This window comes from Chiloscyllium plagiosum, chromosome 22 (genome assembly GCF_004010195.1).
Source record: "Chiloscyllium plagiosum isolate BGI_BamShark_2017 chromosome 22, ASM401019v2, whole genome shotgun sequence".
Taxonomy (NCBI): Eukaryota; Metazoa; Chordata; class Chondrichthyes; order Orectolobiformes; family Hemiscylliidae; genus Chiloscyllium; species Chiloscyllium plagiosum.
The window spans coordinates 15,206,955-15,222,218 of NC_057731.1; the positions used below are offsets into that span (position 1 = coordinate 15,206,955).

General features: G+C 39.3%; 1 protein-coding gene across 1 annotated transcript in view; it reads right to left on the bottom strand.

The window, feature by feature from the left end:
- Positions 1-15,264, bottom strand: part of plce1 (phospholipase C, epsilon 1) — a 381,748-nt gene that overhangs the window by 17,092 nt on the left and 349,392 nt on the right. Inside the window, exons 26-31 of the mRNA XM_043712462.1 lie at positions 14,091-14,352; positions 6,177-6,295; positions 5,938-6,066; positions 3,688-3,897; positions 1,542-1,712; positions 755-973 (exon numbers count right to left, since the gene is read on the bottom strand). Coding sequence (XP_043568397.1) covers positions 755-973; positions 1,542-1,712; positions 3,688-3,897; positions 5,938-6,066; positions 6,177-6,295; positions 14,091-14,352 — 1,110 coding nt within the window. The remainder of the gene's footprint in view (positions 1-754; positions 974-1,541; positions 1,713-3,687; positions 3,898-5,937; positions 6,067-6,176; positions 6,296-14,090; positions 14,353-15,264) is intronic.

Below are 15,264 nucleotides of genomic sequence, written 5' to 3' on the forward strand. Positions count from 1 at the left end.
CAGGTTTGGAGCCTGGGTTCCCTTGATATTAGCTAAGTTTCTGGATTAATAGTATAGTGCATTAGTGTAGCACTCGATATTATGCCCTTTTGTTTTAGCTTTTGTGTTCATTTTTCGTAATGTTAGGTTGGGATTCCAGGACACTAACACAGCAACAAAGAAGGAACAACATCATACTGATTAAACTGAGCAAATTAATTTAGTACAGGGAGAATAGGTTGTAATATAATGTAGTGGTTTACTATAAGCCTAAACATTTGGAGAATGTTATTTAAATAAAGGTGTATGTATAGTATGAAATGATGGATAGACTTGGTCATGGTTCTACAATGCTTTGAAACACATGTGCCAGTTGTGTTTGTGGTAGCACCGATCATTAAGACTGAAGGTTGTTGTTCAAAGCTCACTCTGCAGCTTTGAACTGAGTCCATGCCTATACTTCAATATGGTCTACTCCACACTCTTACTTCATCTGCTTTCTAGGTCAGACGTAAAACATCCCAAAGTCCCATTGAAATGGAGAGGCAAGGAGTTGTCTCATCTTCTTGGCCAACATTTATGCCTCAATAAAGGCCGAAAACATTATTGTATTTATTCATTCATTTAGTAAGTTATTTATTGCACTGTTGTTTTTAATGGGAGCTTGCTGTGCACATTGCGGCATTTCTTCATAACACCAGTGATTACACTTTGAAAGGATTTCATTGGCTGCAATGTAATAACCTTTTCTGCACTGAGCGTTGATGCTGCCTACCTGAACTTGCTCTTTGAGCTTGAGGATGAATTTTCCTGCTCCTTTCCACCTGCTCTGAGCTACAAACACACTCTCATTTTCAGAAAGGATTCGAAGAGCAGGCTTTGCCATTGACGATTTCTTGTTTAATGGCTCTTTGGTTACCTCCTCGACAAGGACATAATCACTGGGATTTGGGTTGCTCAGGATGCTGTAGGAATACTTGGCTTTACTTAATGCCTGTGAAATAATCAAAACAATTTGTGGTAATTTACAGTGCAATTAACACTGAATAAATGTTCCATGTTGTTGGCATGCTTAAACTTAAACAGATTCCACTTCACTTTCCAGTCCATACGGATCCACTGTGTGTATGTGCCCTTGAACAAATCCAGCTATACTAACATGACAATTATATTCGACAAGGTAATGCTAATTATACTTTAAAGTTTATGTGAAGATGAACAGAACTGAATTAATGAATGTAACTGTGGCACATTGTAGTTGGCAATCGCAGCACTTGTATCTTTAAAAAGTAACTCTTATTCCCTTCACTTGTTAGAGCGGTGCTGTTTATTAACTTACCGTCATTCAATATATTTAATATTGGAGTCTGCTGGCAATCTACTTGTGAGAAATACATATTACCAGAACCCTTGGAATCATGGTATTGCCACTAAGTAAGTAATCCACAAGACCAGGCTGATGGGTTTAAGTAGCACGTGGTGAAGTGTGAATTCACTAAATTCTGGAATTAAAAACTAGCCTCATACTGTAACCACAGTCGATTGGGTATAATTTGACAAACCTGTAGTATAATGTCCTGGGCTGTGCTGAACTTTGATGCTCTGATGACAGTCCGTGGCTGTTCTGGGGAGACATCATGCACCTGAACCAAGAAACTGTCAGCTTCTGTTGGAGGGCTATTGCAGCTCAAATCATCACGCTCTTCATTCATGGAGTTTCTTTGGTTCAGCTCCTGCAACAGATGGTGATGTCAGTAGGCTTTCGGATGCACAGTGTTACCCCACAGACTGTGGATCACCCAGAAGGGCCGCTTCTCTTTTCAGTTTCAATACCCAGGAGGGGATTCTCATCCAATCCAATTCTCATCAAAAACGTTCTTCTAATGTGCTTTATAAAAAAAAAACTCTGGCATTCGGATTTATTTTACTCTGATCCTTGTCGTTCTGTCTGTGTGTATGCATGAACATGTCTGTGTGCATGTGCGCGTCTGTATCTGTGTCTTCTGTCACTGGCTGATTCAACCGGATTTTAACCTGGAGCGTGGTGGCCGACACCTGGATCCCAACCCTGTGATGTGGTTTTAACATGCACAACTGTAATTTAGCCAGTGGTGAGCTCGGTGCTTGATTACCAGTGACAGGAGTGGCCCTGAAGCAAGAACAGGATTTGCAGCGCGATACCCAATGGCAAACAGCAGCTATGACAGTACTTGCCATTGTCTCGCAGATTGGAGCAGGTGAAACAGCAGACAGGGTGTTGGTTAAATGCAGAGTTTCAAATTCCTGTCTTAAGGTGTCTCATTCTGAAATGACAACCCCAGTTACACTCCTGTCCAAAGACCATCTGTCTCTGGGACTGAAGGAGTGAAAATCAGCTGGAATCGGGGCTAGCTTTTCAACGGGTCACAGTTTATGGCCCCTCAGAGGGGTTGTGAACCCTAGTCTGCATGAGGGAACCTTTTCAAAGTTAAGATAATTTGGTATTATCCAATCTACTTGTCCAAACACCCTCCCAATGGCCTGTCAGACCTTCTGTATCAATCTATAGTATTTCCATATGAGTATATACACTATATCAAACTGCTAAAGCTGATCGTAATACTTACATGGATAAGCTTTATAAGCATAATTCATTTATTTCTAACATTTTTTAAAGATGTTTTTACTATAGTTCTAAAGTAGTGCCAAACTTTAAATTATCAATAGCAGAACCGACACATTGACACACCTCTGTTTTGTTTATGTAAATACTGTGCAATTGATAAAATGGAAACACAAAGAAATCAAGCAACGCTTTCTCTTAGGTGCAGCTGTTTCAGCTGACTAATGGATCTCCAGGCACTCAGCCACAAATACATAATACCCACCCTATCTCAGCAGCTCCTGGGGCTGCCTTCAAACTGTTGCCAGGTTGGCAGAGGTAGTTCACCAATCCCCTATCACCCTTAAACGAACAATCCACTTTTACAGACACATGCTTCCAAGCCGTGCATGTGAAGCTGGGGAATTTACAAACTCCCGCTACCCGACACTAAAGTCTACTACCACGTGTCAGGGAGAGAAATGTGCATTTTGGTTCCAGGAAGACTCCAGCCTTTCTTTATGATGAAATGATATTCTCATGAACTGGTGAGTTTGTATTGTACTTTCATCCAGGGTTTCTAAATGGATCAATAGCATGGGGTGGTACGGTGGCTTAGTGGTTAGCACTGCTGCCTCACAGTGCCAGGGACTTGGCAACTGCCTGTGTGAAGTCTGCACATTCTCCCAGTGTCTGCGTGGGTTTCCTCCAGGTGCTCCAGTTTCCTCCCATAGTCCAAGGATGTACAGGTTAGGTGAATTGGCCGTGTTAAATTGCCCATAGTGTTAGGTGCATTAGTCAGGATGGGTTGCTCTTTGGAGGGTCAGTGTGGACTTGTTGGATCGAAGGGCCTGTTTCCATACTGTTGGGAATCTAATCATCAGCATAAGATGCACACAGTGATGTTAAACTGGTAAATGCTGCTTTTTGGTACGATTGGATATTCAGAGTTATCCACCTGGGCAGAACAAGTGGATATTTGTGAATGCAAAAAGGGGGAGATTGTTGGTGGCAGTGCCTCCTTGGTTAGCTCAAGCAGACAAAAGAAAAACAGAATAATTAACAGCATGTTTTATAAAGCAGTGATGATAAGAGAAAAATAAATCATTCAAGAAAAATTGAAATACCTCCTCCTTGCTTTTGAAGACTATTTTTCCGACAAGTCCTTCCTCTGGGAACCAACACTGTGGAATTTTCAGTATCTCTTCCTCTGGACTAATGACCCTCTGGAGTGGCTGTTTCTTACACTCATTCTTATCTTTGGAAAGAGCTGTTTTCTCTTCCACAAGGAAGTAGTCGGCCACGTCTGCCTCTGAGCCACCCAAAACGCCTACAATCTGGAAGGATCAATTAAAGTAATTCAATTCCCTTAAGAAAAATGGCTTTGACTAAAAATAAAAAAGAAAAGCCCTTAATCCAGTTTTGATCTTCAAGTAAATACTGTTAGAAACCAATGTTTGGTTCAGCTAATTTCCTGTTTACCTGCTCCTTAGGGTGCTAATCATTCATTATGTTCAAATTTCGTTAGGCTGTCTTTGATGCTACTGGTAAACTTGTCAATTTGTTCCCAATTGGCCACAGCTCTGAGCTTGTACAGGACAAATGTAAGCTGACAGATAGTTAAGTGGAAATGAAACATGGCTCAGAAGTTCACAGAAAATGGCTCCTCCATGTTGCTATTAACGGTTCCAGTTTCTAAAAACATTTGGAAAAATTACCCTGCCTGTATTCTGTTTAACACACCAAGTTCTGGCCCCTCGACTTGTTGGAACACTTCCATTGGATTATTTTTTCCCATGGGGTTATTTCGAACACAGCTTTGCATCTGCTAGTGTTTTACAATAAAAACATAAGACATGTTTCCTCAGATATTATTCTTTTAGATTTGTGCAGTATTCTTCATGTCCCAACAGATGCAATTTTTGTACACTTGAGGAATTCAGCATTAAATTGCCTGTGACTCTGCCCCATTTGGCATTTTTAAAATCAGATCCACAGCAACTGTACTTTGCATCTGAAGTTTAACTGATACCTACATATTCTCCTCTATTTATCTGAATATCTTCCAAGTTTCAAGATATAACCAAGGTGGGACTGGAAATAAATGGTAGTTTCCAAACAACACTGCGCTGAGCATAGGCCAGGCTGCTGGGAAGCTGGATTTTCTCTCACTGCCAGCTTTAATACAATGAGCTTGGTCATGCATAAAATGCCCACAAACTAGCTCAGAGTTAGAGAGTGATCGCAAAACAATGCAGGGCCCTCTGAAAGACTGCAACTTAAGCACATTTGGGTCAGAGCAGAGGGGTCTCCATTCTGCACTTAATCATGCTTCTTCTGACTCAGGAATGATTGGTTAATTATTACACTGGGTGGCTAGTGTACACTATTCCCCAGCAACAAAATTCCACAAAACAAACAGACGGTCAGAAAAGACCAGTGGCTAACACAAAAGAAAATCCCAAAGTCTTTTCAAGGTGTATAACTGGAGGCGGTGGGGGTAGTGAATGGGGACTGCATGAAGGCTGCATTAAAGATGTACATTTTAAAAACTTATTCAGGGGATGTGGACTTCACTGATTGGGTAAGCATTCCCCTTGAGTAAGTGATAATGAGCTGCCTTCCTAAACTGCTGCAGTCCATTTGATGTAGGTAGGCCAACAATGCTGGTATGGAAAAAGATCCATCTGCCTTTATAAATGAAGATTCTGGTGAACAGGTGGTTGATGCACTGGCAGGGCCAAACCTTACTAAAGAAGATATATTAGACAGATGGAGTGTTCATACAGCTTATAAATCCGCAGCACTGGATGGAAAGGATCTGTATAAAATACTAGTCGAACTTCACTTGAAGTGTTGTGTCTAGTTCTGGGTAACACACTTCAAGAAAGTTGTGAAGGCATTCCCATTGGTGAAAGAATCCAGAACCAGGTGATGGCAGATGATTGGCTAAAGGAGCAATATCATTTTGAGGAAAAGCTCAATGTGTGACTGGGATCTGGAATGCACTGCCTGAGAATGTGGTGGAGGCAGATTCAGTTGGAATTTGCAAAACAAATTAGACAACTACCCAAAGAGAAGAAAATGATAGAAATACATGGAGAAAGTGGGGCAATAAGGCTAGTCAGATGCCTTATTGCAGGGGGTAAGCACAGATACAATGGGCCAAATGCTATGACCATTCTATGATAGAGTAATATACTGGTAAAGAACAAAATCCAAATTGAATTTTAGGTTGCTATTTTTGTTTCAATTCCTAAATAGATTAAAGAAAACATAAATAGCTACCCAGCAAACCTTGCAAGGTGATTTTTTTAGGCAGAAGCTTCTATTGATTGTCTTGACTTTTTGGAAGAGCTAACCATACAGTGACTCACTTTGTACAGTAACTGCCTGGCTGTGATCTTCTCATTGACAGCAAAAACAGTGAATGGTTCAGGACCCGGCACTCCATGAACTGTCACTTGGTAACTGGCTTCAGATCTGTGATCCTCACTGTTAAACAGCTGATTAAAGCAAAATATTGTTAGTTTTGTCTTGATACACTCTATCATCAAATTGTTCAACAGATTCCAATTAAAGTCTGTGGTGCATGAACAAATCATTCTGCTATTACCACTGATGAAGGTATAAGGTTTCCAGCGTTGTTTTCTTCCATCCTTCGGCTATAAATGAAGAGACTAGATATCTCCAGAGATTCATTATGAGAATTTCTTAGTTGTAGATGTCTGTATCCTGAGAGAAATAAAAAAATTAAGAAAGTTGAATATTTTGGGTATCAGATTTAAACTTTGTCATCATATTCTTTTCATCACATAATCTATGACTGGTCCTTTATGATATTAAAACAGAAGTCAGATAAATTCCTCTTTGAGCCTTTTCATTCCTCTCTTCGATCATTCTAATATATTGACCATCCTTGACCTAAAGGTTACCTATATTAACTTGTTGACTGGCCTTATGTAGCTCCTTCCATACCCATAATTTTTAGAAGGACAAGGATAACAGATATAAGGGAACCCCACCACCTGCAGGTTCCTTTCCAATCCAAACACCATTCTGTCTTGGAACTATATCACCATTCCTTCACTGTCGCTGGGTCAAAATCCTGAAACTTCCTTCCTAAGGGCACCATCGGTGTTCCTGCGCCCCCATCTGCTGCAACTGTTCAATAAGGTGCCACCTTCTCAAGGGTAATTAGGGATGGACAACAGGTGTTGTCCTCCCAGCAACATACACATCCTGTAAATGAATAAACAAAAGGGTTAAGGTACACAGACACGGTCTGATCCTGTCCTGCCCTCCAATCTCTGTATCCTACCGGCCATCCTGCACAATCTCAGTGTACCATATCACACTGCTTGCTTTAACTTATGCATCTCAAGGGGAAGCCAAGGGAAGCAGCCATCGAGAACAGCCATCGAGCTGCCAATCACTGCAATTTGCAGTTCAGCAATGGGCTGTAGGGCAGCTTAATGCCTTCTTCACTTGCAGCAGAGGAGTTTTTAGCCTGTTTGAAATGATCGTCTGATACAAATTGCATGTCACCTGATGGCCTTGGAAGTTTTTTTTTCCAATCTAAATGAGACACTCAATCAACAAACCATTTTCCACTTTTCCCTATTACAGTACGACAAGGTCATTAATTTTCAGAGTTGCACTTCAACTGTCAGCAGCAGCTATTGCAAACAAAAATTGAAGCTCACTTGCATTATAAAAGCCAGTATCCATCAGCATGAACAGGCTGAATACAATGAGCAGACCTCTCACCTCCATTGTTAAATTTCCAACCCCTGTAGACTGAATGGACAACAGTTCATTCATGGGATGAGGGCATCACTGGTTAGGCCAGCATTTATTGCCCATCCCTAATGGCCCAGATTATTTAAGCATGTGCTTCCTTTTCCCTATAATTAATGGCTGAGCAATTTTATGCTTTTAGGAGGACTCCAAGTACTGACATTAAATTGCAGTGTTCTTTCCTCACAGATAACCATTCAAGATTAGCTGCTTTCATTTGTCATTAGACCTGGGAAGTAACTATTTAGCCGTGTGTTTTGGGCTTCAGGCCACAGCCTGTTTACTGCCAGGTCCCAGCTACATCCATGTGGTATTTGACAACTCTACAGCGAGTGACAATAGTAGAGGGATAGCCTTCAGTGATCGGGGGTACAGTAAACTAAAGGGGAACAAGCTCAGCCTGTGATTTCCTCTCTATTATAATGGATGGACTGAAAGCCACAAGCTAAGAGTCCATTATGATCACTTTAAGGCCTTTACTAGCACAGGTTGATGGCTTGTTTACAGGGATGGTTCTTCAAAACCCAACTCAAAATTGCAGGAAGGTCTTGCCAAGATGCGAATTCCTTTTCTTTTAAATGTAATTAGTCACAGAGGAAAAGTTGTCAGACCATACAACTGCAGCTGTGACGCCACAAACCTTAAAGTATGAATATGTTTTTAGAAAAAGGTACAAAGTCATTAAGGCCAAATAAGGCAGAATAACCTTTTCAAAAAGCAACCTCACTCACCCTCTTTCCCCAAACATCTCAATTCAATCTCTCCAGAAGGTCAACCAATTGCATTTCAAAACACCTCCCCTGTTCACTTCAATGTCTTGTCCTGTTAATGTACTCCACAACTATGTTGCTCTCATGATGAACACATTCTGCTTATTTTCTTCTATGATTTCACTATCGCACTTTATCGTGATCACTTTTGGCAAGTTCATTCAAACTTCAAAACTTCACCTCAGTCAATCTCTTTTTCAAATAAGCCAACTTTTGCAGACTTCCCACACAACTTGCTGATGTCCCGATGAGCTAAATCAATTAACCATTACCAATTCTTCACTGTGTAAAGAAAGTGGATCTTAGTTCTCTGCTATGCTTGTGTAACAAGTGGCCTTATCACCCAGAGGTTAGGAAGAAGAAACTGGTCTGCATTTCTATTTTAGATCCCTATCCAGAAATCCCTGGAATGCTCAAATATTGAAAACCCTGGGAGTAAATTTGGACGAGGTTGAGGGATATTTTAGTAAACCTGCCATGCTTTTTACAGTCAATATGCCAGTCAATTGTCCATTAAAACACAGATATTAAATTGATATTTAGTTGAGATACAAGAACCTAGCAAGAAATCGCTGTTGGATCCAATTTTTGACTTTGCGTAAATAAATTAATATTGAGAGTTACAACTGAGCATAATATCTCCAGAAGAGTAGCGGCTGAGATAAATGAATAAGTAATAATTACTAAGTTATTACTCTCTGTAGCCACCCAAGGGAATAATATCTTCCCATGATTAAGTGACTTGAACAAAACAGAAAATGCCAAATGGGGTATGATCTGAATTTTATTTAATAATGCTACAAAGAAACGACGCGCACAAAAGACCAGTTGGTGAGCCACACCTATCCACACATCTCTTTTGGAACTGGAACTTAATCCTTCATTAAGTTACAGTGTCTGACATTTCCAACAGAATAGCTTGGCAGTACATATTTTATCTTTCACAACACAGGACAGGAGTAGACGATTCAGCCCTTTGAGTCTGTTCCATCATACAATGAGATCATGGCTGACTTATGGCCTAACTGCATATATATTCTTCTGGCTCCAATCCCCTAATTGCTTTGCTTAACAAAAAATGTATCTACTTCAAATGTAAAATTAACAACTGATCTTGCATCAACTGATGTTCATGGAAGAGAGTTCTAATGATATACCACCCTGAGTGTAGAAGTGCTTCCTTACATCTCTCCTGAATGATCTGGCCATAATTTGTAAACTATCCCCCCAGATCTGGAATCCCCAACTAGTGAAAATAGTTTATCATTATCCACCATGGCTTAAATACTTCAATCAGATCACACTTTAACCTTCTAAATTCTAGAGAAAACAGGCCTTATTTGTATAATCTCCCCTCATAACAACCTCAAGTCCAGGTTTTGTTCTTGCTAACCTACTCCCCCCACTTCAAGCCAGTATTCCCCTCCTTAGGTGTGGTGCCCAGAACTGATCACTGTTCCCTAGTGGGGTCTATCCAGGGTTACATATAACTGCAGCATAACCTTTACATCGTAGTATTCCAGTCCTCTACAAATAAAGACCAGCATTCCATTCACTCTCTTGATCATTTTCTTCACCTGCTGGTGGTATTTTAAAGTTTTACGCACCTGAACCCCCAAGTAAATAATTATTCTACCAATCTCAGTGTCTAAACTCAAGTACTATGAACCATAGGTCTAACATACATAACTACAGCCCATGCCATGAGCAAAGTGTAGCTGTAATATGTGCCACAACCACAGAATGACAAGGGTCAATGCAACCATTTGGATACAGTAGAATGCAGGATTCCAACTTAAGTTTAAAATGTTCTATGCCTATTGTCCATTAAGAGACATCACCTTGAAGGTATCTATGGTTATAAGTTTACAATCTTCTGACTTTGCCTACTAAGCAGTCTGCATACACACAGAAATCAATTGCTTTGTTGTAATGTCCCCTTATGCCCGAAACGTTGATTCTCCTGATCCTTGGATGCTGCCTGACCTGCTGCGCTTTTCCTTCAACACATTTTCAGCTCTGATCTCCAGCATCTGCAGTCCTCACTTTCTCCTGTAATGTCCCCTTTCCAACTTATAATATGCTCTGTTGTTTTAAAAAAAAAGTCATGGAGTTAACCAATAACTGACTAGTGGATAATTGTTAAACCAAGGTGGAACTAGTTTAGTGTGGGAACATGGTTGGTGTGGACTGGTTTGGACCAAAGGGTCTGTTCCCATGCTGTACGACACTCTGACATGGTGCAAGCAGTGGACATTCTTGTTTAATGCTCTGAAACACCCAGCAGTATGAAGAATCCACAAAATGTCCAAAGAAAACTGGCAGAAGAAAATTCTGCAGTGGTAAGTGATGAACTATGCCTTTAAGAAAAGACAGTTCTGGAAATAAAATGTTTAAACTGAATGCCAGAAGCAACAGCTGCAGAACTGAACTGGAGCTGCAAGAAAGCTGTTCTAAAAGTTCAAACAAAACAGGGAAATGCTGTGAAGGCCTGAAAATCTACTATTAAAAATCAGGAATATCTTTTAAAAGTTGAAAAGCCTGCAATGGGAAAAGATGGAAATATGCCATTTTGTCCCAAGTTAAAGAGAAGCTAAAAAGGATATTCATTTGCTATTTTCAGATGGCTGAGAAGTTTTAAAAACTTTGAAAATGAATTAAAGTAGGTTCAAGAGGTTTACTGCAACAGCATTGAAAAAGTTTAAGTCTTCAGACAGCTTAGAAACACAGTGTGGAAGTGCTGGTGTTGGACTGGGTTGGATAAAGTCAAAAACCACATGACACCAGGTTATAGTCCAATGGGTTTATTTGAAAACACAGGCCACAACGGGAGACATGTATGTGTGCTGGATTGATGGCCAACAAAGGAAGGTCAAGGATGTATTGTCAGAATGCTTACAAAATTCCATAATTTTAAATGGGTCATAGCAAACCTCTCAACAGATTTTAAATGTTCAAACAGCATTCAGAGTTGTAGTTTCTAGAATCAGATGTGTCTGATGCAGAGAAATACAAGCCTTTAAGATTTGTTTAGCAACTGGGGATAAATGTCTACACAGATTTACAGTGTTAGCATTCACAGCTGCAGAGCTAAAAGATATACACAATGTTAAAAGATGGATTCGGAGTCAGATAAGACTTCCATGTTCATCAATTAGAATTCATTTGGACAGGAGCCTTACAGATCCGTAAACTTCTTCATGAGCAGTTGCAGATACAGGCCACTGAACACAGGCTTCAAAACACAACAGCAACCTTCAAACAAAATCCTTTTCTACCTTCCTGCCAATTTTGGATTTAATTTTCCAAATCGTACTGTATCCCATGCGTCTTACTTCGTTGGTCAATCCACAAGGTGTGAGATTTTGGCAAAAACCTTATGGAAGCCCATGTAAATTACATCCACTGGAATATCCTTATCCACACATCTAGTCTTATCCTTGGAAAACTCAAGCAAATTTGTCCAATATGACCTCTCCCTGACAAATCCATGCTGACCAGAATATTGGACTCCATCTGGTAGGTAGTCTGGTTGAAATTTGCAAACTGCACATACAGTAATCATTTGGTCTGCTATAATGCCTGTTTGTAACCGATAATGCATTGTGCTGTTTTAAACAAACCATGCCATAGTGTTAATCAAATAATGTTTGATTATTCAACCAATGACATGGGCTGCTGTGATTTTAGTGCCAGGCTTTGAGAGGTAAAAGTGAAATATTTTGTCTCATTAAATCCAATTCCAATAGCCACTTTAAATCAGGTACCTTACGTCCACAGTCATGAAGATGGATCGGAAAGCTTGGAATCCTTTTCCTTGGAGAGAGGGGGAGCAGATCTGATCAAAGTTATCAAACTAATGAGAGAACTGTTCATGGAGAACCTATTCCCACTCTTAAAAGGATCAAGAATGAGAGGGGATGGATTTAAAGCAACTTTAAAAGAAGAAAATGAGATGTAAAAATATTTTTTTAATGAATTATTTAAATAAAAACAATGTGCATGGGTATGAGAAAAGGCAGGAGAGTGCATTGAGACATGATGATTCATTTGAAGAGCTTGAGAAGACACAATGGGCTGGATAACCTCCCCACCTCCCCCCAAACCACTGCGGCAATTCTATGATTGTATGATCATGTAGGCAATGGAATTGCTGTGTGATTTTGTCTATCTAGCATCATTCAATAGTTATAGACAATTGCCTTTTCTTGACATTTCAGCTGAAGCTTGGTAAAGAATTTCATGGATTTATAATTCCTGAATTCCTTTCCTGATCAGCATGCCGTACCATTGTTCCACTAAGCACATACTCCATATTGTATACCTTAACCTCAGTTAATTAACTTAATCTTATCTATACTGACTATCTTGCCATTAATTGTCTTGATTATGTAAAAGGTTAAAATGCTTCTAAGTCAGTTACATTGTTCCTCCTTATTTGCTCCGACCTATTTTAAGCACCATTTGCAAACATGAACATTATATTTATAATTAATCTTTCATCCAAGTCCTCAATGCATATTAATAATGGAAAAGTTCCCAACACTGATCCTCTGTGTACCCTTATAATAACTTTCAAGCCTTACAATTCTCATTTGTGATTAGATATTTTATCTTGTTACCGAAATCATTTTCTAACCAGGTTCTTGTTAAATCACTCTTTAATTCACCCAGTGACTGCTGATGCAGAATTTTGTCAAAACGTTTCCAAAAATGCATGTGCGTGATACCAGCAGTGCTCCCCTGTGCAAAATGCCAAGGATATCTTTGAAAAACTCTGACAGGTTAATTAAACATGACATTCCTCTCTTAAAGCACGCTTTCTTTTGACAAGTTCTCTTTTTTTCCCAAGTGTTCACTTGCCAGAACTCTCCAAATGTTTTATAGAATGTTCTTGCAACAAGGACCGTCTCTTAACACTTATTTGAGAGAGAAAGAAAATCAGGTTAATGGAAATATTCAATCATTTGTTAATATCCAATAATTTCCCCTGAATTTATTGAATTTACCAGTGAGTAATGGATAGGCTTCAGCAATTATAAGCCCCACATCTTGTAAGACTTAGCAGTGAAAGTTAACCAGATATGGGTTTTTTTGTCTGTATTAAAAGATAGTAAAGTAACATTTTATTTTCTTATCAAGTTCGCCCTTTGCTATTCCTGGAAACTGAATATAAATGACCCTTTTTTTAACTCCTGGGTAAAAATGTCTCCCGTGAGACTAATTATTAATTGTATTATTTCTTTGTACCTGGGTTCCCACTGTTAAGTAGAAATTCTTTTTTTTTAATCCTTGCATGAAACTTTAAAAACAATGGAACACAGAAATTGGTTTGGGTAGTGACACCAAATTTGGGTAAAACAGATCAGTAGCCCAATCCTGTCCATTGGAGTCTTTTATCTATTTTGAAACCACAACGCTTATCACCAAAATTATTCTTTACATTCCCACTGAAAAGATGACTTCCAGCATGATATAGCTGGACTGAGTTTCAAATGTAATTTCATTTGCTTAAAAAAATCTAAATTGTCCCACTGTGGACCTCCTAACTTCTAGAGTCATAGTCATAAAGTCATACAGCACAGAAACCGATCCTTCGGTCCAACCAGAACATAATCCCAAACTAAACTAGCCCCACCTGCCTGCTCCTGGCCCATAGCCCTCCAAAGTTTTCCTTTTCTCAACTTCTTAGTTTATCTCACACTCCTTTGAAGTTTGCGAAAATAGTTACAATCTGTTTTGCAAAAGAACAAGAGTGATAGCAAGAAAATACAATAAAATAAAATTGATTCCAATATCATTTGTTTCAAACTACCTTTCACATTGTATCATTTCATTGAGTGTAAAATTCTTAATTATTCACATTTATTTTGATCACCATCCGACATTCAGCACGCTCTCAGCCCAACCATACATCTCAAGGTAGAAGAAGGAATTAAGTCAGTGAAAATGGTTATTACCTCTTTTAAGGGCTTTTAATTGCACCACTCTTTGAGCTGTTACAGTGGAGCTGTTATTCTCCACCACCACAAAACGTAGGAAAACAAGGTCTTCAAAGTAAACGTGGAAGAAGAACTGCTCATTCCACATGGGGTTCAGGGTGTTGCGATGAATGGGCTTGGTGCGAAAGTGACAACTGTCCTGTGGCATACCGAGTACGTCAATTTCAATGCATGGACTCCCTGATGTGTTGCTGGGACAAACATACTGTCCAGAAATGATCTAGGATTGTTTTAACATGAGAATCAGTCAGCTTCAGTATTAAAATCTCTTTCAATAATAGGTATGGTTACACAGTGACTCAAATCAACACAAGATTGATGTAATAAATGGCACTTCCAATCATCAACAACAACTTGCCACATTTAGCACCTTTCCCATGGTTTTAAAAAAAAGCCTAATTCACAGGAGCATTATCACACAAGGACTGACACTGAACATAGGGAAGGGATGTAAGGACAGGTGATTAAACGCTTGGTCAAAGCAATAGATTTCAATCAGTATTTTAAAGAGGAGAGTGTTGGAGAGGAGAAGATGTTTCTAGAGTTTAGGGCCGAACATGGCAGTTACCAACAGTGGGATGAAAGTACAAGGAGATGCCCTAGAGATTGGAGTTTGGAGCAATGTAGAGTAATAGAAGGACTGTAGCATTGGTTACTGAGATGTACAGTGCACAAGTTAAATGAGCCTGACCCTCAGCTTCAAAGCACATTATGCAGGAGTAGAGTGATTATATTTGTTCAAAAATTCAACCAAATGATCATTTTAGATCCCAGTATTGTTTACAGTTGTCAATTTGTTTTTTCTTGAAGGGAAATATAAAATGGCCATTAAAAGAGCAGCTAACAGTAAAGCACAGAAAAACTTAGAGACAATTCACTTAATGGCTAACCTTCATCATCAAATAACTACTTAATCTCAAATGGGACATGACACTAATTAACATGTTGGAGTGAGATTATCTGAATTAAACAAAAAAGGCCCCAAAATGCAGAGTTATCCAACGCAGATTTAATCAACAAAAGAGATATATAATGACAGAGTGTGTTATGCTGGTTATATTCCATACCCAGTAAATAGCTGAAAAATGTGTTGCTGGAAAAGCGCAGCAGGTCAGGCAGCATCAAAGGAGCA